The 26,412-nt window shown below is 43.7% G+C and overlaps 1 protein-coding gene across 10 annotated transcripts in view; it reads left to right on the plus strand.

Moving 5' to 3' along the window:
* MTHFD1L (methylenetetrahydrofolate dehydrogenase (NADP+ dependent) 1 like) overlaps nt 1-26,412 on the plus strand; it is a 441,775-nt gene that overhangs the window by 197,213 nt on the left and 218,150 nt on the right. For all 10 annotated transcript variants that reach the window (XM_033938573.1, XM_033938565.1, XM_033938569.1 and 7 more), the window contains one exon: nt 18,870-18,981. In XM_033938573.1, the coding sequence (XP_033794464.1) occupies nt 18,870-18,981 (112 nt within the window). The remainder of the gene's footprint in view (nt 1-18,869; nt 18,982-26,412) is intronic.

The raw sequence follows: 26,412 nt of genomic DNA on the forward strand, positions 1-26,412 counted from the left end.
CAAAACCCTACTATACTGCCATGTAGGTGCCACCTGTAGCTATAAGAGCTATTGGGGTGGTAGACAGGTAGGTATAGTGGGTTTTGGGGGTCTCACTATAAATTATAAGGGAGTTATAGTGAGATGTACTTCTGCCACTCTTTATGTTAAGTTCACAGCCATGCCCTCCAAGGTGTCCCACTTCTCTGTTGGGATGTCTATGTGGCCAGTCCATTACAATGCTGCCCTTCCCACGTCCAAATGGTCTGGGTTTGGCTGTTTCGATCTTGGACATTTCTGTGGTAGAAAATGGGGTATAAAGTTAGGCATCCTAAGGTTGGACGTCCTGTTGGCCAAGATGTCCAAGTAGGCAATTAAAAAAAATGGGGGGGAGGGGACATCTAGCAGTTTACCTTTTGAAAATGGACATTTCTGTGCCTCTGAATTTTGAGGTCTTGTGGGAAGCGTTCAAATCAGACTTAGACGTCCTTTTTTAAAATGGCCCTCCACACGCCTTCTGTTCCTTCCAGAGTCAGGGCTGGATTTAAGATTAGGCAGAGAAGTTTTAGGGAAAATAGGGGACCCTAAACCCTAGCTTGTACATGACTTTAGAATTTAGCTCCCTGGGCATATTGCCTGTTGCTTATGCCTAAATTTGGCCTTGTATAAAGTACACTAAAGAAAAAGGAATGTGCATCTTATGGAATTGTCACTATACAGTAATACGAGCATTCCTATTCTTGCCTTGCCACTTAATGACGTGTGTGCCTCTCTTTAGAGCCCTTATGTGGAAGACTGATTCCGCATGGTGCATCCTAGGCTGTACCACATGGGTACTGCCATTTTCCAAGATGGCGCATAGACAGGAGCAAATGAGCATATTATTCAATATCTTTCTATCCCCTCTTCTCTCTCTTGCACAATCACTAGGTTTCTCTATTTTCGCCTACGCTGACGATATCCAGTTGCTTTATCCGATTACCACTTCAAACCTTTCAGATATTACCGATCTGAATACCAAACTGGTTATCTTAAGCGATTGGCTCTTCTCTAACAAACTATCACTCAATGCTGACAAATCTTGCGGACTTCTCTTCCCCATTAAAAAATCCGAAGTAATACCAGGAATAATATACATCAAATCCATACCATTACGTATGGAGACTAAAATAAAATTGTTAGGCGTCATCCTAGATAGTGAACTCACTTTTCACGATCACATCAGTTCCGTTGTAAAAACTTGTTTCTTCAAACTACGTATCATTCGTTCCCTCAGATCTATTCTAACTACTGACTCGATTAACACTTTAATTCATTCCCTAGTTATTTCACACTTAGACTATTGTAATTCTCTTCTATATGGACTCCCCCAAAAAGAACTTCGTCGGCTGCAACTTATTCAAAACACTGCTATCAAACTCATCTATAGAATCGGTAAATTCGAACATGTCACCCCTCTTCTTAAAGAGGCCCATTGGCTCCCAATCACTCATCGGATAACTTATAAAATCATACTGCTCACTTTCAAAATTAAGCATTCCCACCTACCCCTATTTCTAGATAAACTAATAATCCTCCAAAGTTCTTCTCGTTCCTTAAGATCATCCGATCAAAAACTTCTTTACATTCCGTCTTTAAAAGAATCTTTTTACTCAAGGAATACTAACTTCGCTATAATTGCCCCCACATTGTGGAACTCTCTCCCCCAATTTCTTCGGGATGAAATCCAATTACTAAAATTTAAGACTAATCTTAAAACCTTTCTATTTAAAGATGCCTACGCCAAATCTTAATCTTTTTGTCCACTTGTTCATCCCTTTTCTTCAGCGCATATCACTCATATCATGCACTCCCGCCCTCTATGTTATATCCCTTCCCTCTATCTCACTTCTTCTAAGATTATGTAACTTTTTCCCTACCTCCCCATTTACCCTCACTGTCAAGTCCGTTTATATGTTTTATATGTCGTTATTTTTCTCACTAATCTTCCCAAAACTTTATTAAATATTTCATTTCTTCCTATTTAAAATTTTATTGTTAACCGGTCAGATATTTGTTTTATGGTCGGGATATAAAAAACCAATAAACTTGAAACTTGAAACATCTCTCTTGCCTCTTTAAGGTACAGGAGGTGGGTGAGGCCAATACACACCAGGGATATTTATTTAAGGGTCGGGGGATGATTAGGGTGCTGAAATGTTTTGGATGTCTGGGGAAGAGGAGATCAGATTGTGTGGGGCCTGGGGCAAGGGATGTATATGGTGGTATAAATGTTGCTGGACACATATTCAGCCAGGAGTATTGGTGGGGGGGGAGGTGAAGGCTGTGTGCATTGTTGTTACTCATATATCTTTGCAAGTGTGTTTGGTCTGTGTGTGTTGGGGTTGTTACAGGCCATTGTCTGGTGCTGCCTTTGCTCCTTTTACTACCATAGTGCTGCCATTTCCATTGCTGCCACAACAGAACCAAGATGCATTTTCATTTCTCTCTTCTCAGCCTCCCTGCCTTCCCTTCATTGACCTTACCTTATTTCTCTTTAGTTTTTCAGCTTCCTCATGCAATGTTGCACTTCTTTTTCTAGTATTCCATACTTCTATTCCATTTCATTCTTTCCTTTGTTTTCCTGTTACTCCCAACTTCATATTCCTCATCTCATCTGCTCCTCCTTTCTCATCTCTACACTTTGAGTTTTGCTCGCACCTTTTTTCAGTAGTAGTACATTCAGGTACATTAAGGGCTAGATTCACTGAGGATGCCAATCATATCCCAACCACTTTGTGACTCCCAACCCGATTCACTAACCTACTGGCCGATCCTGTCTGCACCCGATCCAATCCAAACATGCAAATGAGGGAAATGGCATGCAAATGTAGAAAGGGCCTTGATTCATAAAAAAAAAAATCAGGAACACCGACTGGGCTGGCCAATCAAAAAAGAAGCGACTGCTGAGGAGCAGTCACTCATGTCCTTTCCTGCTCTCTGCAGCACTTGTCTCCCTCTGCCATCCTGATTCCCGTAGTCTCTGCCGCCCTGCCTGCCTCTCTGCCACTTGTCTCCTTCTGCCACCTGCGACTCCCGTGGTTTTAACCCATGAGTTTAAAGCGGGGCTGCACTACAGCGTGTTCTGTTACGTTCCAGAACACGCCGCAGTGCAGCCCTGCTTAAACCTGCGGGTTAAAACCACAGGCTCAAAAAAATTATGCTTTTCTTTCAGCCTTTTTCCACTGCTGGAATAGGCAATAGTAGCCTTTTCTGCTCTCCCTAAGCTGGTTGATGTGCTGGTTGTTTGTGGCGCTTGCTTTACCTTTGTCAGCGGAAAGAGAAGGCTGCCCACGACTAAGGTAGCTGTGTGCCGGGGAGATACAAACTGGTTTTTAAACCTCTAGCTAGCTTATACAGCACTACGCTTGATCCGTTTTCTCTCCCCTCTCCCTGGCTGGTGAGCTTTCCTTCCCTCCTCACCCGGCCTGCATTGCCCTTTGGATGGCAAGTAAAAATAAGTAGAAGTAAAAAAAAAAAAGTTTCCAGCTCTTCCTTATTCGAAGAGCTTGCGTAGGCCATCTACAGGCAAAGAAGATGGTCTGCGCATGCGTCAGGATCACTCAGCAGCAATCCGTGCGGTTGGTGGGGGGCGTTCCTCCGATCGCCCCCATTTGATCAGTCGACCTGCCAAGGATCGCACATGGATTGGACGTGATCGGACAGGTTAGTGAATCTAACACTAAGTACTTCCCTGTCCCTAGAGGGTTTATAATCTAAGCTTGTACCTGAGGCAGTAAAGGGTTAACCCTTTCAGGACCATAAGGATCGTAGGCCAATTTTTGTGGTTTTGACGACATTTTTATGGTAAAAAGGGCTTGCAGATGCCAAAAAATTGATTTTTTTTGTGAAATATCATTATTTTTTTTAAAAAAAATCAAACTTCTGGCTTATGGACAGTGTGGCAAGTGAATCTTCTCGTCAATCTGGCAACGACGCTAATGAATGAATGTCGGAACCAGTTTGTTTACATAAAGGCAGTATCATATGGAATCCGTACATATCAAATTTAGAACTGTAGACTATCCCAATCAAAATTTATAGGATTTTAAAGTTATGGGACAAATATGTCCCTTGGTCCTGAAAGGGCTAAGTGACGTTCCCCAAGATCACAAGAAGCAGCAGTGAGATTTGAAGTGCCTTCCCTGGTTGTTAGCCTGGTGTTGTAACCACTAGGCTCTTCCTCCACTTCCTTGCCGTCTCCTCCTCCAGCACTCCATTTTTCTTCCCCTCTCCCCTGATTTCTTTACCCTATTCTTTAGTATCCTTGTCTCATTCCCAGCCATTTGCCCCTCACACCTCTTTCCCCTATCATATTTGCTGACCTTGAATAAAATAAAATTTCCTTGTCAGGTTTTGCCATTTCTGAATATGAGTGTAGTAACAAAAAAGGTGGAAGTTACATTAATGTGAATAAATCTGCAAAGCTTTCTTGCTGTACACTTCTGTGTCTGCTGCAGACCCTAGTAACAGCAACAGAGAAAAACAAACTTGCAGCCTGAACTGTATTGAGAATGCTATTCTGCTGATGATAATAACTGTCCATAATCCCAGTTCTCTGACATGAGTTTTGTATCTTTTCCTTTTTTTTCCTACTTTTTGTTCCCTGGTTTTATCTCCGAGAAGTTAGCAGTGAAACACTGTCTGGGGCTTCATAGGAATGTAGATGTTGTCCCCTTCCACTCTTCCCTCAATTTTCCCACATGGTGATAAAAGGACAGTTCGTGTTTTCACAGATGGAGTTTGAGGTCTGACTTGTAAAAGCCTGGAATAGAGCACACTCTGCACTGCATGAAGCCACTGATTATGTATGTGTGGAACCACATGCAGCAGATAAAACATGAGATTAAATATTGTGGTTAGAAGGTTGTAGATGAAAAGGGAACAAAGGATGAAAGTAAAAAACAGATATTTTTTTATTCTTTCCAGCCCAACAGATGTTGGAAAGAATTGTATTTAAGGAGTAAAAAATATCTGTCTGAGGGCAAAGTAACTCTCTGAAAATTTGATGGGAGGAACCTGATTTGGTATGGGAGAAAAACCGGTGCAAAAAGGGGCCAGATCATACTAGTGGTTCCAGAGAAATAACAACGCCCCACCTAAAAAAACAACCCCACGGTACATTTCTCTGGGAGAGGCTATTCAGCAGTTAGAAAAATTGCTCCTTTCAACTGTCTTCATCCTACCTCACATCCCCCCAGATCTTTCTTCCAAAACTATTACTTGAGCAGCGTCTGCCCCTCAAATACCCCTCATCTCCTTCGGTTACTTCATTCAGAATGTGCTTGCACAGTTCCATACTTACAAGTTGTTGTTGCCATTGCACTGAGAATTAGGCCCTGCATTTTCCTCTGTGCTGCTTTGGGGGTGGAGGAGTGGATTTTAGTAGAGTCATGAACAAAGCTACCTTCTCCCCTCTCTCAGGCACACACAGATACACATGCTGGAAATAAATCCATGAGCCGTGCATTGCCTGCTTTCCCCACTTGTTTTGCTTTACATCTGTGCTGTGAACTTAAGAGCCTGTTGACTAAACTATATCAATGCTCACTGAGTTCCTACACTGGTTATTAGCATTTCCAATGCAATAGGTGTGTCATTCTAGACAAGCGGGTTTTCTCCCCATGGCTACAAACATATGCAGAAGGAATTTTTCTGTGTCCTTCCTACTTCACTGGGAGCTGTACTGCCACCTGCAGTTCTTCCCTTTTGCATGCAAGCCAGAAGGAGTGTTTTAGTTCTGCTCTCCCCTTTTCTTATTTTATTTGGTTGTTTTTTTTCGATGTTTTTGGTATCTTTAGTGCTTGGAGCTTTTATTACATTACATTACATTACATTACATTAGTGATTTCTATTCCGCTTGTACCTTGCGGTTCAAAGCGGATTACATAAGAAGAAGCTGGACATTTCCAGGAGGGTACATGACATTTAGGGTAAGACATAGTAACAGAATGAGTATAGTCTTAGTAACATTGGATGAAAGCAGTTATATTACATTACATATCAAATCTTTTCCAGGCGTTGGTAGGTAATATGATTCGGTAGGAGGAATTGGGTTTAATTTTTAATTTTTTTTTTTTTTTTGGTCGGTTGAGGGTATGGTGCCAGGGAGTGGGTAAACCTGGTCGGTGTACGTGGAAGAGGAGAGTGAGATTAGGTGTTTTGAATATGCTTTTTGAAAAGTAGCGTTTTGATTTCTTTACGGAATGCTTTGAAGTCGGATGTTGAGGTTAACAATCTGGTTATGGAGGGTTCGAGTTTTGCTGCATGTGTTGCTATGAGGTTATCATAAAGCTTTTTGCGATGAGTGCCGTTGAGTGGTGGGTATGAGAATGGTGTCAGTGATCTTCTTATTCTGGGTGGAAGGTTACGGTTTAGACGATCGATTAGATAGGCAGGTGCTGTACCGTTGAGTACTTTGAAGATTAGACAGTATAGTTTGAATTGGATTCTGGCTCTAATCGGTAGCCAATGTGAGTCTAGGTAGGCGTTAGTTATGTGGTCATATTTTCCGAGGGAATAGATTAGTCTGAGAGCTGTGTTCTGAATGGTCTGTAGTTTTTTGATCATTTTTGTAGGACATGGTAGATATAGGATATTGCAGTAGTCCACAAGTCCTAGTACCAGGGATTGAACAATGATCCTGTAGTGTTCTTTGTCGAAGAATTTTCTTATTTTTCTTAAGTTGCGCATTGTAAAGAATGCTTTTTGGGTAGTTTTGTTTATTTGAGTCTGCATAGTGCAGCATCTATCTATCATCACTCCCAGGATTTTGAGGGAGGTCTGGATTGGGTATTTGATAGTTTTAATTTCCAGGTCTGTTATGGATGGGATTTTGTCCGTTTCAAGCATTAAGAATTTGGTTTTGTCCGAGTTTAGTTTTAATTTGTGGTTTGTCATCCATTTTTCTACTTCGTCCAGTATTGTTTCCAAGTGTCCAGTTGCGGAGTTGTCTTGGGTTTCGAAGGGGAGGAGGATAGTTATGTCGTCTGCATAACTGAAGGATGTTACATTTAGGTTGTCTAGAGTGGTGCCAAGGGAAGAGATGTAGAGGTTGAATAGAATGGGTGAAAGTGGAGATCCCTGAGGGACTCCACATGGATTAGACCATGTGTTGGATTTCGTATCGTTTATCTTAACTCTGTAAGCTCTTGTTTTAAGGTATCCTTGGAACCAGTTGTATACCACCCCTGAGATCCCTATTGCATCAAGTATCTGGAGTAGTATGGTATGATCAACTAGGTCAAAGGCTGCGGAGAGATCTAGTTGGATAATTAGGATCCTGTGACCTTTACTGAGGTGTTGTCGGGCTATGTCCAGTAGTGTTGCTAGTAGTGTTTCCGTGCTGTGGTAAGATCTAAATCCTGATTGGGATGAGTGAAGTATATTGTGGTCAGCTAAGTAGTTAGAGAGGTATTGAGCCACAAGTCCTTCAATCAGCTTGACATAGAGTGGGATCGAAGCGATCGGTCTATAGTTGGTAGGTGTGTCTACAGGACCTTTTTGGTCTTTCAGTATGGGTGTGATTATGATCTCTCCTAGATCTTGTGGGAATTGGCCTTCTATGAGAGTGCTTTGTATCCACTGCATGAGGCTGGTTTTGAATTTAGGGGAGGCATTTGTGAGTAGATACGATGGGCAGTAGTTTAAGTCGCATGAGGTGTGGCTGTATTTTTTATATAGTCGGTTCAGTTCAGGCCATTGTAGAGTTGGGAAGGTGGCCCATGTTCTGTCTGCTGTTATGGCTTCTTCTGTTGTGGGGGTAGTTATTAACTCGTTGAGTATGGTAGTTGAGTTGTTGAAGGTAGTTCTGATTTTGATGATCTTGAGTTTGAAATGGTCAGCTAGTTGGGAAGCTGTTGGAGTTTTGTTGCCTTGAGTGGCAAGGTATGGGTTTGTGTCTGTAAGTTTTTTTACTAAGTTGAAGAGTGTTTTTGTATCGGGGTTGTTTGTGCCAATTAGTTTAGTGTAGTATGTTTTGCGCTTTTCCTTAAGTTTGTTGTTATATAGTTTGATTTGGGTTCTCCAAGCGGATTTGGTTTGGTCATTTCTCTTTTTTCTCCAAGATCTTTCAAGTTGTCTGCAATGCCTTTTTAGTAGGTGGAGTTCTGAGTCGAACCACTTGTCTGATGGTCTGCAGGTTCTGTGTTTGGTTTTTTTCTGGGGCTAGCTCATTCAAGGTTGTTTCACTTAGGGTGCGCCAGTGTTTTGTGAAGTCTGAAGGGTCTATGGGGTCAAGTGCAGGGTCCACTTTGTCCCAGAATGTGGCTGGTTCAATTTTCTGTCTAGATTTGAAGGTTGTTTTTTGGGGCATAGATTTTATGTTATTTTGAAGCCAGTTGATAGTGAAGGTGTATTTGTGGTGGTCTGACCAAAGAGAGGGATGCCATGTACCATTGGTGATGTGAATATTTGGGGAGTGTAGGTTATGAGGTGTGAATGCTGCAATGTCAAGTTGGTGGCCTTTATTGTGCGTGGGTTCCTGATTGAGGACCTGGTAGGATAGGGCGTCGAGGTATGAGAGTATTTCGTTTGCTTGTTTGGATGTGTGGTCTTCGAGGTGGAGATTAATGTCTCCTAGGAGCAAGTTGTATGAGGAGGATAGAGAGTTCTGGAATATGAATTCTTCAAGATCATGTTTTGAGGTGTTCCATTTTCCTGGAGTGATGTAGCATAGTAGACAGTTCAAGGTGCCTGTGAGTGTGTTGTCGGATAGTTGGCATGCAAGGAGGTCTAAGTGAGGGTCGATTGTTTGTGTAGCACTTTTATGTTGAGATTGTTTTTTACTAGAATCGCTAGGCCACCCCCTCGTTTGTTTTCTCGACATACCATTTCTACTTTGTAACCTATGGGGCAGAATTCGGTTATGCATGGGTCCGTGTTGGATGTTAGCCAGGTTTCGGCTAGGAAGAGACAGTTTAGTTGTTCTTTGATTATCCAGTCTTTGATTAGATTTGCTTTTGGGTTTATTGATCTTATGTTCATGTAGGCACAGGTTAGCGAGGTGTATTTTGTGTTGGAGTTAAGGTTGCGATTGAGGTAGAGGATGTTATTTGCTGGTGCTTGTTGTTTTTGCGTGGTGGTCTTATGTTTTGGTGGAGGTCGTTTTCCCCAGATCGTGGGAATGTGGTCTAGGCTGGTCAGTGGGCAGGATGTTAGGGTTCTGGTGGTGTGGATTTTTCTGGGTGGATGTGGTTGTCTGGAGGTTGATGTCAGAATTGGGATGGGTGATAAGTGATATCCTGTGGTTTGCCAGTTTGAAGTGAGTAGTGAGAGTATTAGGAGTGCAAGTGTGATTTTGTAGGCGTGATTTTCCATTTTGTTTGTGTGGTGGAAGATTCTTTGGACCTAGTAACTCTTTGGATAGAGTTGAGGCAATGGTGTTAGAGTTTATGAGAGGGATTTCTGAAGAGGAGGGAGTTTCTGATCGCTCTCCTCTCTGGTGAAGGTAATCGCCTATGTGTTTAGACTCTAACTTGTGGTGGCGTATGATGAGTCTGGTCCCTCGTAGATTGGGGAGAGGGGCGGCGTGGCTGGACTCTAAAAACTAATGACAGCGCTGCGGGGGTGGAATTGGGTCCCTCACTGGTCGGGGGGAGGGCGGAGCAGGGCTCCCACGCTTCCTCTCCTCTGCTGGGCTCTGGAAGGAACAAAAGTCCGCTGCTGCAGGGGAAATCGGGTCTTTTGCTGGTCGGGGGAGGGGCGGAGCAGGGCTCCCACGCTTCCTCTCCTCTGCTGGGCTCTGAAGAGACAAAAGTCTGCTGCTGCAGGGGGTGAAATCGGGTCCCTCGCTGGTCTGGGGGAGGGCGGAGCAGGGCTCCCACGCTTCCTCTCCTCTGCTGGGCTCTGGAAGAAGCAAAAGTCCGCTGCTGCAGGGGGTGATATCGGGTTTTTTTGCTGGTCGGGGAGGGGGGCGGAGCAGGGCTCCCACGCTTCCTCTCCTCTGCTGGGCTCTGGAAGAGACAAAAGTCCGCTGCTGCAGGGGGTGAAATCGGGTCTTTTGCTGGTCGGGGGAGGGGCGGAGCAGGGCTCCCACGCTTCCTCTCCTCTGCTGGGCTCTGGAAGAGACAAAAGTCCGCTGCTGCAGGGGGTGAAATCGGGTCTTTTGCTGGTCGGGGGAGGGGCGGAGCAGGGCTCCCACGCTTCCTCTCCTCTGCTGGGCTCTGGAAGAGACAAAAGTCCGCTGCTGCAGGGGGTGATATCGGGTTTTTTTGCTGGGCGGGGGGGGGGGCGGAGCAGGGCTCCCACGCTTCCTCTCCTCTGCTGGGCTCTGGAAGAGACAAAAGTCCGCTGCTGCAGGGGGTGAAATCGGGTCTTTTGCTGGTCGGGGGAGGGGCGGAGCAGGGCTCCCACGCTTCCTCTCCTCTGCTGGGCTTTGGAAGGAACAAAAGTCCGCTGCTGCAGGGGAAATCGGGTCTTTTGCTGGTCGGGGGGGGGGCGGAGCAGGGCTCCCACGCTTCCTCTCCTCTGCTGGGCTCTGGAAGAGACAAAAGTCCGCTGCTGCAGGGGGTGAAATCGGGTCCCTCGCTGGTCTGGGGGAGGGCGGAGCAGGGCTCCCACGCTTCCTCTCCTCTGCTGGGCTTTGGAAGGAACAAAAGTCCGCTGCTGCAGGGGAAATCGGGTCTTTTGCTGGTCGGGGGAGGGGCGGAGCAGGGCTCCCACGCTTCCTCTCCTCTGCTGGGCTCTGGAAGAGACAAAAGTCCGCTGCTGCAGGGGGTGATATCGGGTTTTTTGCTGGTCGGGGAGGGGGGCGGAGCAGGGCTCCCACGCTTCCTCTCCTCTGCTGGGCTCTGGAAGAACTATTTTATCCTTGGCATTTCTCTGCCTGTGTAGAGAAGAAGCAGACTGTGGTCTGCTTTAGTGTTTTTGGAGTCCGGGGCTGTCCTTGCTTACTTTTTTCACCTACTGCTCTGCAGGGGTTTGAGCACAGGGCTGTCAGGCATCTGTAGGAGGCCCAGCGGGGTGTCTTACGGTGCTGTTTTCGTCTTACCCCCCTTTCTGATAGCAAATCCATTGGTCCGCAGGGGTGGGGGAGCGGTCAGACTGGCAGCCCGAAGATAATCGTGAACGAGGCATATCCAGCATGAGGCAGTGATTCTTCTCCATTACAGCTACCGGTACTTTAAGACAGCTGAGGCAGACTACAGCACATTGCAGCACAGGTTAGTGAGTAAAGCTATTACAGCCTCTGAGGTGAATTGAGAGAGAGGGTTGTCTGAATTTCAGGTGTTTGAGGATCCCTGCATGTGCCCCTGTGTTCCCCCTTCTCAATAATCCCAAAATCACCGATTTTGAACTTTGGGAAGTTAGTTTAATTAGTGATTTTAGGTGTGAAAATCTGCACGTGACCATCTTGGATTTTTAGTGATTTTTTTTTAATAAGTTCCCTGCACTTCCAAATCTGCAGTTTTTGCCTCAAAACTTGGGATGGAGTCCTTGGGCTCTTCTACCCCAAATTCATGTCAGACTTGCACCTCTGGAGTGTACTTGCACCACGTTCTGATGGTGTGGACCGGAGAGGTGGGAATGGACAGCTTATCCTCTCCTCTGTGTACTAAGGTGCCAAAATAGGTAGCCAACCCATTGGGATAACCATCTTTGTTTTTGGGGCCTGGAAATTGTGATCGTTCCATGTGTAAGGATGCGGATGCCCCGCAGCCCAGGAAACACTAAGTAGAGTCATCCCAGGTGACAACAGGATGCCCTAAGGCCACGGCTAGACTAGCACATCTAGACCCTTGCTTCTGGGCTCGAATATGTCTGCTTTCTTGTTTTTCGCCATCTCCATGAGGTCGAAGTGTGGACTGTCCCAGTACTGGACAGTGGCCTGAAATGCTGCCATTGACAGTGATCACTCGCCCGGATCCAAGGTCTGTCTTCTGAGGAAGTTGGCCTGAACATTGTCTACGCCCGCGACATGTGCTGCCGACAGCGCCTGAAGATGCCGCTCTGCCCAGTAAAAGAGCATGTGGACTTCCAGACACAGAAACCACTCCTTGTCCTCCCTGGAGATTGACATAGGCCACCACTGTGGAGGACTCTGACCGCTTGACCTTCAAGAGTCTTCTGCAATTACACAAAGCAAACTAGATGGCACGCAGTTCCAGCCTGTTGCTCGACCACCCTTTTCCCAGAGGGCATCCAGCGCTCCTGAATGGGTCAGCGGTTGCAATGGGGGGGAGGAGGGCCTTAGGCGTCTGAGCCAATCAGGGTCGTAGGCCCCTTCCTATGCATCCCAGGATGCACTAGGAAGGGGAAGACCTGCCATTTTGGAGTGGTGAACCTGCAAGAAGGAGGGACTGGGCATCCCTCCTGCTGCCATCTTAATGTAATAATAATAATAACAGTTTATATACCGCAATACCGTTAAGTTCTATGCGGTTTACAATAGATTAAGCGAGGTACAAATTGATTGAATTTAAGAGGGGGGAAGAGGAGAGTAAATAGGACCGGAAATGCGTTGTTGAGGAGAAAGAGATTAATAGGACAGAGGAATCACTATGGAGGAGAAAGAAGATGAGTGGGTCTAGATACTTTAGGAACAGTTGAGTTTTTAGACGTTTTCTGAATTCCTCATAAGTAGTGGGCGAAATCAGTTGATCTAGGTCTTTACCCCACAATGCTGCTTGATGTGAAAGAAGGGGTTTATGGTGTTTTTTCAGTTTACAACTTCTAACTGGTACTGGTAGAGGGGGTGGTTCAGGGGATGTGGGGTGGTTTGGGGAGGGGGCATCCCTCCTGATTTTTTGTCGTAGGGAAGGGGAGGGGTCAGTTCAGGGGATCTTGGCCGGGGGATCACGGTGGCAGGAGAGAGTGGGCATCCCTTTCCAGTCATGTAGCTAGAGAGGGTGGCTGTGCCGTGCATCCATCGCTTGAGCGCCCTGCCCCTCACCACTTGAATGCCAACCCCCAGGATACCTCTTGGTATGTTCGCTGACACGAGCAACATATTTCACCTGCTGCTTGCGCCAGCCTCAGCTCCTGCACCTAGAAAGAAGGGAGGCACCCAGAAGGGAGCTGAGTCCGGCTTCGGCCTTGGCTCCTACACCCAGAAAGGAGCTGAGGTCGGTGTGAGCAGCAGGTGGAAGATGCTGCTTGCGCTGGCAAACATTTCAAGAGGTACACCAGGATGGTGGAGAGGAGAAGAGGTACAGTATATGCAAATGGGTCTTTGTTTCTTTTATGACTTCTAGGTCTGGGAGTCTTTGGGTATAATGAAGGAGAAGCTTACCAGAATGACCTGAAAATTTTTTTGTCTTCTTTGAGAAGGACTATACCCTCCTCTTTGTAGTTATACTACCCTAACTTTACAGTGCACTCAAAATCAAGACCCCAGCTAGAGGAATCAAACCAAATTGTGGATTTCTCTGCCTGTGTGTTGAAGCCATTCTTTCGATATATTAAGGGGAAACGACCTGCGAAGGAAGCGGTGGGACCGTTGGATGACCATGGAATAAAGGGAGCGCTAAAGGAGGACAAAGCAATCGCTGAGAAACTAAACACATTTTTTGCGTCTGTATTTACCGAAGAAGATGTGCATAGCATACCCATCAGACTATATGCTGGAAACGAAAACGGAAAGCTGACAGGATTGATGGTCAGTCTAGAGGAGGTGTGTAGGCAGATTGATAGGCTTAAGAGCGATAAATCCCCGGGACCAGATGGCATCCATCCGAGGGTCATCAAGGAACTGAAAGGGACCATAGCTGAACTGCTTCAACTAATAGCCAATCTGTCGATCAAATCGGAAAAGATTCCGGAAGACTGAAAGGTGGCAAATGTTATGTCGATCTTCAAGAAAGGTTTGAGGGGAGATCCGGGAAACTACAGACCGGTGAGTCTGACCTCAGTACCGGGAAAGATGGTAGAGTCGCTGATAAAGGACCGCATCATTGATCATCTTGACTGACACGGGCTGATGAGGACCAGTCAGCATGGTTTTAGCAAAGGCAGATCATGTTTGACGAACTTGCTGCACTTCTTTGAGGGAGTAAACAGACATAGACAAAGGCGATCTGGTCGACATTGTATATCTGGATTTTCAGAAGGCGTTTGACAAGGTTCCGCATGAATGACTACTTCAGAAAATTGCGAGCCATGGAATCGAGGGTGAAATACTCACATGGATTAAAAACTGGCTGGTGCATAGGAAACAGAGAGTGGGGGTAAATGGACAATACTCGGACTGGAAGAGCGTCACCAGTGGGATGCCGCAGGACTCGGTGCTTGGACCCATGCTCTTCAACATCTTTATAAATGATCTGGACATTGGTACGCCAAGTGAGGTGATTAAATTTGTCGACGATACGAAATTATTCAGAGTAGTGAAGACACGGGGATTGCAAAGATCTGTAACATGACATAATCATGCTTGAGGAATGGGCATTAACATGGCAGATGAGGTTCAACTTGGATAAGTGTAAAGTGATGCATGTAGGTAACAAAAATCTCATGCACGAATACAGGATGTCCAGGGTGATACTTGGAGAGACCTCCCAGGAAAAAGACTTGGGAGTTATGATCGACAAGTCGATGAAGCTGTCCATGCAATGTGTGGTGGCGGCAAAAAAGGCGAACAGAATGCTAGGAATGATAAAGAAGGGGATGATAAAGAAGGGGAACAGATTGAAGAAAGTTATCATGCCACTGTATCGGGCTATGGTGCGCCCTCACCTGGAGTACTGCGTCTAGCACTAGTCGCCGTACATGAAGAAGGACATGATACTAATCGAAATGGTCCAGAGAAGAGCGACTAAGATGGTTAAGGGGCTGGAAGAGTGAAAGATTAGAAAAACTGGGCCTTTTCTCCCTCGAACAGAGGAGATTGAGAGGGGACATGATCGAAACATTCAAGGACAGGTTGTTCACCCTCTCCAAGGTAGGGAGAACGAGAGGGCACTCTCTAAAATTGAAAGGGGATAGATTCCGTACGAACGTAAGGAAATTCTTCACCCTTAACCATCTTAGAAAACTGGAACGCTCTTCCGGATTCTGTCATAGGGGAAAACACCCTCCAGGGATTCAAGGCAAAGGTAGACAAGTTCTTGCTGGACCAGAACGTACACAGGTAGGGCTAGTGTCAGTTAGGGCGCTGGTCTTTGACCAGAGGGCCGCTGCGTGAACAGACTGCTGGGCATGATGGACCACTGGTCTGACCCAGCAGCAGCAAATCTTTTGTTCTTATGTTATAGATGCTGAGGACCTTCATTGATAGAGGAACATATTACAGTATGTAGTACATGAGCTGTATGTAAAAAAAAAATGTCAATGGATTTTGTGGTGAAATGGCATTGTACTAAATAATGGCATCCATGTCATCATAAAAAAAGAGATTCTCCTTCACTTAATGAAAAATCTTAAAAGTGGAATTTATTTTTCCTCTTCTTTACGTAGGTTATTTGACTAATGCAAAATGTATCATTGTAGCCAAACCTGGCATATTTCCATTAAAAATTCTTTACCCTGTTTATAATACATATTATATTTGAAAGGTTAAACTGAAGTGTAAACTAGAAAGAATGCTATAACTATCAGGGACATGATATTAAATGAGGCTGCAAGGAGGTGAACTCAGAAGCAACATCAGGAAATGCCCTGTATAAACACATGAAGGAGCTATTCTGTAACTGGGTGCATGCGTTTATGTGTGCAAATGATCCTGTTTCCACAGCATAATCTGTGAACAATACATATATATTGTGAATATTGACACAAGTTCCATATCAAATGATATTTTGAGGATAATAAACTTTTGCACTGCAAACCTCCTGAATTTCAGGATCATTTGCTCCATTGTTTTTGTTGTTGCCTTAATTGGTACATACACATGCAACTGCACTTGGTGCTGTTCTATAAGTGAACACTTAAGCAGTACAGCATGTAACTAACTACAAGTTTAGTTTTGAATTTGGAGAAGACAGAGGTATATTGATTGACTGGGAATGTGTATCCATCACCTGCCATTTTTATTAGGTCAAGTGATGATACATGTAAGACATTTGAAGAACAAGTCACGGATTTATTACACTCTATTGTTCTTATTCATGCATTTATCTCTAAATTAGACTATGAGAATCTGGTTTATGCGAGTCTCTGTTATTATAATCTAATATGGCTGTAGACATTGCAGAAGACTGCAATTAGATTGTTAGGAAATGCTTGAAGGTATAATCGCATCACACCACTGTTTAAACATCATCATTGGCTGCTGGCTTTTCAATGAATTAAATTTAAGACAATGAAATTGAACTGAAGCAGTCTTGCTATTATGGGACATGGAAACTTTTCCTTCTCCTTAGGCAGCCTTTGTGATGGAACTCTGTGTGCAAATTCAGATTCAAATTCCTGTTCGAATTTTAAATCCAGTAATGAAGGCACAAAATTAGTGAGAAACTTGATGAGATCTTGTCCTTCTCTTCCTTCTGGTAACCCAAGCAGTCTGAAGTTATTTTTCCTTGCACGGTTGTGGAAATCATCAAGCTCCTTTTCCAGTATAGACACCTGATTCAACTGCCGGTGAACTTCCTTTACAGACTCATCAGTAGCTGACTGCTTATTCTCTAGCTCTTCAATTATATAATAAAAAAATTATTGACCTAAAAAAAGCAATGAAATTGATTCACTGTATTTATTATAATCCACAGCCATCATATGTAAGTTTTTTGGTGATTCGTTACTTGCCCATTTGAGTTTTGCTTTCTATTCAGGATAACCGTCTTGTATTCCCATCTCTTAGCTTATCCAGGTGAGAGTGGTTTATAATAATAATAATAACTTTATTTTTGTATACCACCATACCCAGAAGAGTTCTAGGCGGTTCACATTGGTTAGAACAAATTACAAGAGGTTACATGCTAAATTGATCATAGAGTTGCGAACAGCAAGGAGAGAAAAGTTACAAATGGGTAAATACCAAATTGATCATAGAGTTGCGAATAGCAAGGAGAAAGTAGTTACAAGTGGTTACATTCCAAATTTATCATAGAATTACGAACTACAAGGAGGAAGAAGGGGGGAGAGGAGGGAGACGGGGGGGGGAGAAGTTTCGGTAGGAGGGAGGAGGAGGATTGAAGGAAGGGGCATTAGGGGCTTTAAGGGTCTTGCTCTCGGAATAGGTGGGTTTTAAGTGTTTTTCTGAAGTTGAGGTAGTTGTGGGCTTTGAGGACCATTTGGGCCAGCCAAGGGTTTAGTTTGGCGGCTTGGAAGGCATAGGTTTTGTCAAGGAATATTTTTGAGTGGCATAGTTTAGAAAGAGAACATATTATTGGTTAGCTCCAAGGTGATGGAATGACCTACCAGAGTTCTTAGTGGGGAGGGAAAATTTAGTTGCTATGAAAACCCATTTGTGTGCACTGGTTTTCACAGGTTAATGTCCTGGGTTTTAGGTTTTCGTACTCTTGTTTTGCCTGAGTATATTGTTAATGTTTTATTAATGAATGAGTGGTCAGAAATGAATGTCAGTAAGCCTTTCCTATCCATCAATGAAGTTCACAATTGTTATTTTATTATTATTATTATTATTATTATTGTAACCTTTTTGGAATTGTAACATGTTAAACAGTATGTTTATCAAATTTGTTTTAATCACTGGGGGTGTACTCAAGGGTGGCACATGGGTAACCTATACTGCTCCTTGTGACACTGGGTAAGTCCTTAATCCACAGAAAATACCACTCTGCTTCAGATTAAAGTTCGTGAAACAGCTTTGAAATATAAAGGGTATTCTATGCCACTGCTACGTTTATAATGCTGAACAAAATCTGTTAAAGGAGGAAATTTTTCTGGAGGAAAAATCTCAAATCCCCATATGCTGCAAGTACCAACTAAGCAAGCATACTAGAAAGGAAGATGACCTCATCGGTTCAGAAATTTCCAATCCTCCTATCTGAGCAAGTATCCACAATCAATTTACTAGTGATAGAATAGTGTAGAATTCATGAAACTTATCTCGCTCAGAATGTTGTTAGACTTTGGCAAAATAATGGCTCCCAAGAGAGGAGCCTGAGCCAATCAGGGCCTTCGGCCCCTCCCCGCAGTTCATTTCTGGAGGCCGAGGAGCAGGAGGGACTGAGCACCCTTCCTGCTCCCAACTTAAGGTATGGGCAGGGGATGTCGGTGTCTGCTGTTCGGTGGCAGGAGAGAGTGGGCATCCCTCCTGTCATTTGTTTTGGGGGGAGGGAGAAAGAAGAGGGGCTGATAGCAGGAGGGAGTGGGAATCCCTCCTGCCATTCGTTTGTGGCGGTGGCGGGCATCGTTGGGCGACAGCCTGCTTTTTTTTTTTGGTTCTGTTAGGGAGGGGGCACTTTGTTAGGGTGGGCTTTAAAAAAAATTTTAATTGGAGAAATATTTTGCTTCTCCTGTCAACTACTGTCAGGGCTTTTAAACAAGGTAAGGTATGAGGTATGCAGCAAATTTCACAAATTGCTAGATAGATTATGAGCCCACCAGGACAGACAGGGAAAATGTTTGAGTACCTGAATAAATTCATATAAATCATTCTAAGCTCCCCTGGGAGAACGGTATAGAAAATTAAATGAATGAATGCATAAATACATTAAAAAAATGATAGGAATCTGATAAGAGCCATGATTTGAACTCTTGTGGCCCTTACAACTGGACTGAGACCACTGTCTTTGTTCACATAGTCCACCTGAGCCAGACTTTGACCAGTGCCCTTGAGGTGAAAAGTGCTGTATCTTTGTGATCATTCCTATTAATTCTGACCCCCACTTCTTGATAATTTTAAGGACATTATAAAGATAATAGGTCATACTGTTCTACCTTGCCTTTTCTGCTTTCCTCTTTATGAGAGTTAAATGAAATGTTATTTTTTTCTCTCTTGTGTTGTACAGGGTACGCCTGTGTTTGTGCATGCTGGACCTTTTGCTAACATTGCACATGGAAACTCTTCAGTTTTAGCAGACAAGATTGCTCTTAAATTAGTTGGAGAAGAAGGATTTGTGGGTAAGTTCTTCTGGGCTCTTTTGGGAGGACAGGCTAAAAAAATCAAATAAATAAATATAAGGTTACCTTGTGAGACAATCTGGTTCTTGTAGATAAATATTCTCTATGCAAGGCCTAAGATTTCTTTACAAATCTGTATTACTATTTTATTTTTTATTCATGAGTAGTTTTATTTCTTATTTCTTTTCAATTCCTTTTTGATGTTTGAACATATCCGTTTTCTTAATGTTAGCATTCAATCATGAGCATTGTGTAATATTCAGTATACAATATACATTAAACAGCCATTACAACTTTCTGATAATTATTGGGTATTGCTAAAATGTGTGGGGTTGTTTATCTAAGCATTGGAAAGGAGTCGTCTTTGGGAACAATGGATTTTTGGAACATCCAACCTTGCTTAGCATATGAATAGTTTTTGAACTTAAGTATAGGATAAATTTATGTTTAAATTTCTTTATTGAATTTAAAAAAACAAATAGCATACAACAGCAGCTGAACAGAGATATAACATCAGTAAAGTCTCTACCCCTTCCCCCTTCCCCAATATCTGAGTGCTAATAGATCTCATGAAGAGAACAAGATGATAAGATTAGGCATTTAATCATCTACTACGAGCATAAGATGTGAGCACCATCCAAAAGTGCTCCCAGATTCGACAAAAATGTTGGCCCTGTAGAGAGTCAATGTCCACAAAGTTGCGATGTTCCAGTGAAGGTGCACAATCATAAGATAATTTCAGTGGGCATATGTGATGGCTCATGATTCAACCAGACATTCAGGATGACCTTTTTGCCAATTAAAACAGTTCTAGCCACAAAAGCAGACAGACCTTTAGGCTTAGGAGACAATATAGAATAACATCCAAATAGGGCCCTGGGACCAGAATTCCAACATCTCTTCCACAAAAAGGAAACAGATTACCCCAGTATGGGCCAGAAAGATATTATCTTAGGATAGGCCCAAAACAAATGTTCAAGTGAGACATATGGTTGTAAGCATTTAGGACAACAGTGATGTGGACTAATCGACCTGTGAAAGGCTCTTGTAGGAGAGATGTAGAGGCATAATGAAATTTAAGTTGGAGCTCCCAATGCAGCAGAGTATAGGATAAATTTAAAAGATCATTTCTGTGTTTCAATTCTCTTGTATGGTTCAGTTAAAATCCAAATGCATTAATAATTAAAGCTTTTTGTGGCAAGCGTGTTACTGCATTTTTTTCTATATATTTTTCTTTAACTGCAATTGAAAAAAAAGAGCTCATCACATTATTATAATGTTCCTACTGATATTTCAGACTTTTACAGTAGTGTTTTCTCCTCTACTCAAACTGGATTAGATGAGCCAGTTTTAGGAATTTGTATGAAAACCTTAATTTCCCACAGCAAACATAACTTTGCCAACCTGTCAATTAGAACTGGACAGATACCGGACGATTGGAAGATAGCGAATGTCACGCCAATTTTCAAAAAAGGATCAAGAGGAGAACCGGGCAACTGCAGACCTGTGAGTTTTAACGTCTGTCCCTGGAAAGATGGTTGAAGCACTGATTAAAGATCGCATAGTCCGGCACTTGGATACACACGACCTGATGAGAGCCAGTCAACATGACTTCAGGAAAGGGAAATCATGTTTGATAAATTTACTTCAATTATTTGAGACCGTGAACAAACAAATTGATAGTGGAGAACTGGTGGACATAATATACTTGGACTTCCAGAAAGCGTTCGACAAGGTTCCACATGAAAGACTTCTCAGGAAACTACAAAGCCATGGAATAGAAAGAGATATACTAAGATGGATAGGCAAATGGCTGGAGAACAGAAAGCAGAGAGTGGGCATAAATGGGAAATTCTCAGACTGGGAGAAAGTGACTAGCGGTGTGCCACAGGGCTCGATACTTGGGCCCATCTTATTTAATATTTTCATCAGTGACCTAGAAGAAGGAACATCCAGTGAGATCATCAAGTTTGCAGATGACACAAAGCTATGCCGGGCAATCAGATCACAGAAGGATAGCAAGGAACTCCAAAGTGACTTGTGTCAGAGAAATGGGCGGAGAAATGGCAGATGAAGTTTAATGTGGAAAAGTGCAAAGTAATGCATTTAGGCAGAAAGAACAAGGAACACGAGTATAGAATGTCAGGTGCAACTCTGGGTAAGAGCGAGCAAGAAAAGGACCTGGATGTACTGATAGATAGGACCCTGAAACCATCGGCACAATGCACAGCAGCGGCAAAGAAAGCAAATAGAATGTTAGGCATGATAAAGAAAGGAATCACGAGTAGATCGGAGAAAGTTATAATGCCGCTTTATAGGGCAATGGTCAGACCACACTTGGAATACTGTGTCCAACATTGATCTCCCGATCTAAAGAAGGATATAAAACTGCTGGAGAGGGTGCAGAGACGAGCAACGAAGCTAATAAAAGGTATGGAGAACTTGGAATACGAGGAAAGACTTAAGAGACTGGGATTGTTCTCCCTTGAGAAAAGGAGACTGTGAGGGGATATGATCGAGACTTTCAAAATACTGAAAGGGATCGACAAAATAGAGCAGGAAAAAAAATTATTTACAATGTCCAATGTGACATGGACAAGAGGACATGGACTGAACCTAAGGGGGGACAAGTCCAGGACAAATATCAGGAAGTTCTGCTTCACGCAACGAGTAGTGGACACCTGGAATGCTCTCCCAGAGGAGGTTATTGCGGAATCCACCGTTCTAGGATTTAAAAGCAAACTAGATGCACATCTCCTTACGAGAGGCATAGAGGGATATGGGTGATTAAAATTACGCCAGGTGTACACCTGGCTGGGCCTCCGCGTGTGTGGATCGCCGGACTTGATGGACCGAAGGTCTGATCCGGAGATGGTAGTGCTTATGTTCTTTTGATGCCTTACTACTTCTATCTGGGATCACTCAGAGCCTCTTGGAATTCTGATCAAAGTTCTTGTACCTAAATTTATTAAAGGATGAAAACCTTTAGTTTTTGACATGAAGCCCATCATCTAAACAAGTTCACATATGCTATCATTTTAACATGCGTGCTTCCATCATACAGATGAGTAGAGGATTTCATTCTGTTAAAAACATAGTTTCTGTCCTCTCCCCCTCCACTTTTTTTTGGTTCTTATTAAGATCTAAAATAAACTATATACAGCACATTTTCAGCGGTATCATTTCCCCATTTGCAGGACACCAAGAAAGTAGCTTATTTACTTTTCAGTGGGCTTCTTATGATTGAAAACATGTTTTTGAACTATTTTAAAGGAAAATATCAGTACCACCCAGAACATAGAAACACCTAGTGTAATAACAGATCTCCCTCTCTACAACACCCTTCTTACTGTCCATTTTGTCTTCCTACTGCAGTTTTATAACTTCCTTGACCACTGGCTTTTTACCAGCTTTCATGAAATGGGTTACTGTTTTTATTTCCTGCTATCACTTCTGGGATAAAGTTTCATGCATCTACCACTTTTTCTGTGAAGAAATATTACTTTGTTCTAGATTCTGCCCTCTTCCAGCCTTCATTCGATGAAATCTGGTCGGATGCTTCAGGTGGCACCAAACAATCAATTAAAATCACATACATCCATTTTGTTTTACTTCATTCCATTGTGCTCTCTAATCTACTAATTGAAAATGATGGCTTCTAAGGGAGGTCCATTGAAGTTTGTAATTCTTGCAGTTAGCTAATTAAATGTCCCTGGATGTCTGTTAGTTCGAGGGGTAGATACCACGGTGGTAGGGTACGTGGAATTTTGCATGCCTGCACTGTAAAGCATATACAGTGCCTAAAAAAGAAACTTTATAAAATACCTATAAGATACCTAAAAAAGAAACTTTATAAAATGGGACTACCAACTTTTATTTTTCCAATGTTATGAAAATACAGGAATAGAACCAGGAAACAGTTTTGTAGTGAATATCACAGAGATGAGGTAAAGCTTGTATTGCATGATCCCATATCAGGCTAGCTTCACATTCACAGCGTTGGTGACATTCATAGAAATATACTAATCCCCTTTTTATCCAGACTCTGCCATGTAAATGATGACTGGTCTTCCACACCTCAGAGGGTGCCAGTTGGAAGAATCCTCATTCTGGAGTATGGTAGCAATGATGGATGTTGTACTGCAAGGCAGCCAATGAGAATGATGTTAATGAGCCATGGAGGAAATGGTGGAATTGGATCTTGTGGTCCTGATGTGAGCAGCAGAGGTGATGCTTATAGGGCTGAAAGGCAACAAGCTAGAGTAGTGCTTGTAGGGCTACTGGTCCAGAATGATGGAAGCTGTAATTAGGGTCTGTGTCTCTGTCTTGGTGAAAGAATTGGTAGGGGGAAAGAGGGGGTGGGGGGTGAGAGAGAGAGGAAGCTATGCACCTTCTTCTGGCAAAGCAAACAACATCTTATGCCTTCCATTTGCTCTCTCCCTAGGATTTGTGTTGAGAAAGATCAGGACCAAGGCCGAAGGCTCTTTTAGGGTTCCATTTTTAACTAAAACAAAATTAGGTTCCTTCTCCTTACTTGATGTTTGCTCTAATAATTTTTTTTTTGCCTAACTCTGCTCCATCTTAGTTTATAGCAGCTTTTGTATTTAGTTAACACCCAATTTTCAGCTTCTGCTTATACAGTATCCTGTTTGGCTTTTCTCCCCCCCCCCCCCTCATTTCTTAGGGTTACCATATTTGTGAAGTCAAAAAAGAAGACACATGCTCCTGCCTCCCAGCTCTGCACCCCCAGCTCCACTCCCAGTGCCCTGTCTCCGATTAATCATGTCCATACCCCCAGCGCAGCCTCTGTCTCACTCTCCAGCCCGCCACCCAGGCCACCCCGGAGTCGTGTATGGCTCTCCAAGTCTTCCCTGTCCCTACATACCTCCTCCGGCACTGCAATTTCAAACTTCAGGCAACCAGCAGCATTAACGATATGATCCTGCTGCTGTGGGCCTGCCCCAGAAGCCTTCACTCTGCAGCGACTTCCTGTTCCCATGTAGGCAGGATGCTGCAGAGCAAAGGCTTCTGGGGCAGGCTGACAGCAGCAGGATCATGTCGCTAATGGTGCCTGCTGCCTGAAGTTTGAAATTGCACTGCTGAGGTGGTACATGGTGACAGGCCAATAAGGGAGAGTCATACTAAGCTCCAGGGTGGTAGCTGGACTGGAGAGAGTGAGTCCAAAACCTGGACATACTCCTTCAAGTCCAAGAAACCACACCGACAGTCCTCTAAAAAGAGGATTTGGCCTAGAAAATCTGGATGTCTGGCAACCCTACTCTGTCTCGTCTCAAAAAAGTTACATTTCCAGCTCCTTATGCCTGCTTCCTTAAACCCCTCTGCTCCTTGTGCCTGAAATCCTTTTTAATCATCTGGGGCTACCATAGCACTAAGACACACTTTGCCAGAACTCTCGGATGGTCAATCCCATCTCACGAGATCTCTTGTAGTAAGCTTCATTTGTATAGTTTTGCTCCTCCTCCCTTACCTCTGGACTGCCCTCCAACTTCCAGTTGTCTTCCTACAAGCGAGACAGTAAGAGATAGTCTTTTCTGCTCAGGTTTATTTTTCTTTAACTTCAGTATTTTTTCTGCTACTTTGCATGATTTATTTTTCATGCTGCAAAGGATCCCCTTGGGGGACAGCTCTGGCTATGGGAGATCACAGACTCTGAGGTGGAGAGTCTGCTTCTAGGAGGTTGGCTGCTTGGCATTGCACCCACCTGTACAGCCTGCATTCATAGTTCAGGTGCTCGGGAACTATTCACTTGGGAGCACAGCTCACCTCAGGTTCATCCGCTAGTGTGTTTGAGCACAGACTGCATGGCTCCGTGGTGGTTTATCCAGGATCAGGGCCAACTGCGTTCCTCTTCCCATTTTGAATGCTTAGACTCCGGAAGGGGTTGAGGTCTCCAGCCAGGACATTGAGCCCAAGAGGCAGTCAGAAGAAACAGGCAGTCCGGGTTCAAGGGCTTGTTGAGGCAGATGATATCCCTGTAAGCTTTTACAGCTTCCATTTTGCATCTCCCAGCACACAGCATTTCACAGTGAGTAGCAGGCTGACAGCCTGGCAGATTGATTCAGGGTGGGGGTCTCCAAAACGGTGTTTTGGGAGGTTTAGTGATTAGTCCTGGGTCCCCTCACCTGAAAAATCCTAAAATTGCCGTTTTTTTAAATTTTTCAGTTTGTTTTTCCCGAGCCATTTTTGGCACTAAAATTGCTGCTGCTGAAGCCATTTTGGATTTCCCAATTTGAAATAAAAAGCTTCTATCTGCCTCATCTTTTTGCTCAAAAACAAGTGGGATGGACTCCTCAAAGCAAGATACTGTAGATTCATTGCCCTGTTTGTGGTGGATGGCTATCAAGGAGCCTCCATACTCTTATGTGTTGTGTGGCACATTGGGCGGGGGGGGGGGGGGGAACGATAGTGGCTACTTTAGCTTTAGATAGGCTGCCCCATTTAAGTAAGCCGCACCCCATAGGCAGATTTGTAAAACCCATGTATAAGCTACAGCCTATATATGAGGAAATACGGTACTCTTGCTGGACTTGCTACAAACACCTGGCACAACTGCTTTTCTTAGGATGGACATTTCTCCTATCTCCTGGACCTAGTGAATATCTGCTTTCCTTTCCTCTCTGTTTCCCTTTCTGTCCCCCCCAAAAGTCCTCCCTTTAAACTCTGCAAATAGAGAGAGTAAACTAGCTAGTGCATCTGAAAATGCTGATAGCCTGGACTGAAAATCCTAATTAAAGCAGCAAGTCTCCTGCTGAGTATCACTCTTCCAATTATTTCTATTTAATATACCCCAATTGTAAAAAAAGATTTCAAGAGTAAACCTTTCACCCTTGCAAAAGAGTGCTTGCAACCCTTGCAAGAGAATGCCACAAATTCATATCTTTTCCTGAGGTTCTGACTCACTAAACATTTCTGTACAAATAATAAACAGGCTCATGTATACACAGCATTTCTACTGTTGATACATTATTAACAGAAAACTTTAGCTTCCCCTGCCCCTTTAGGGGTTCTGGTGCCCAGTCCATCTGAGGACCATCCAAAAGGTCTAAATTTGAACCAGGGGGGCAGCACAAGTGCAGCTCTGGCAAAGCGCAGTTGTGATTCAGCGCCAGAATTGCACAAAAGCTCAAAACAGGAACACAAGGATTCTCTGCCCCTCAGGGGCAAGAGTTTCCCCCTAAATTCATTAATATGATGTTTCACACTTATTTTATTAACAAGGGTCTCATGAAGCTGTCTAGTATTGTGGCCCTGCTAGCGCCGGTGGTCTCTCCTCATTAGAGCGCAAGTCCCCAGCAGCAGCACCATTCGAAGTTGGGGGAAATTCTGCTGGTAGATGATTCAGTTGATTAGGATTCTGTTTTTATGCCTTTACTTTCATGGGCAGAAACTTCTACAGTGGGTGATGATGCT

Source organism: Geotrypetes seraphini, chromosome 3 (genome assembly GCF_902459505.1).
Source record: "Geotrypetes seraphini chromosome 3, aGeoSer1.1, whole genome shotgun sequence".
NCBI classification, from domain to species: Eukaryota; Metazoa; Chordata; class Amphibia; order Gymnophiona; family Dermophiidae; genus Geotrypetes; species Geotrypetes seraphini.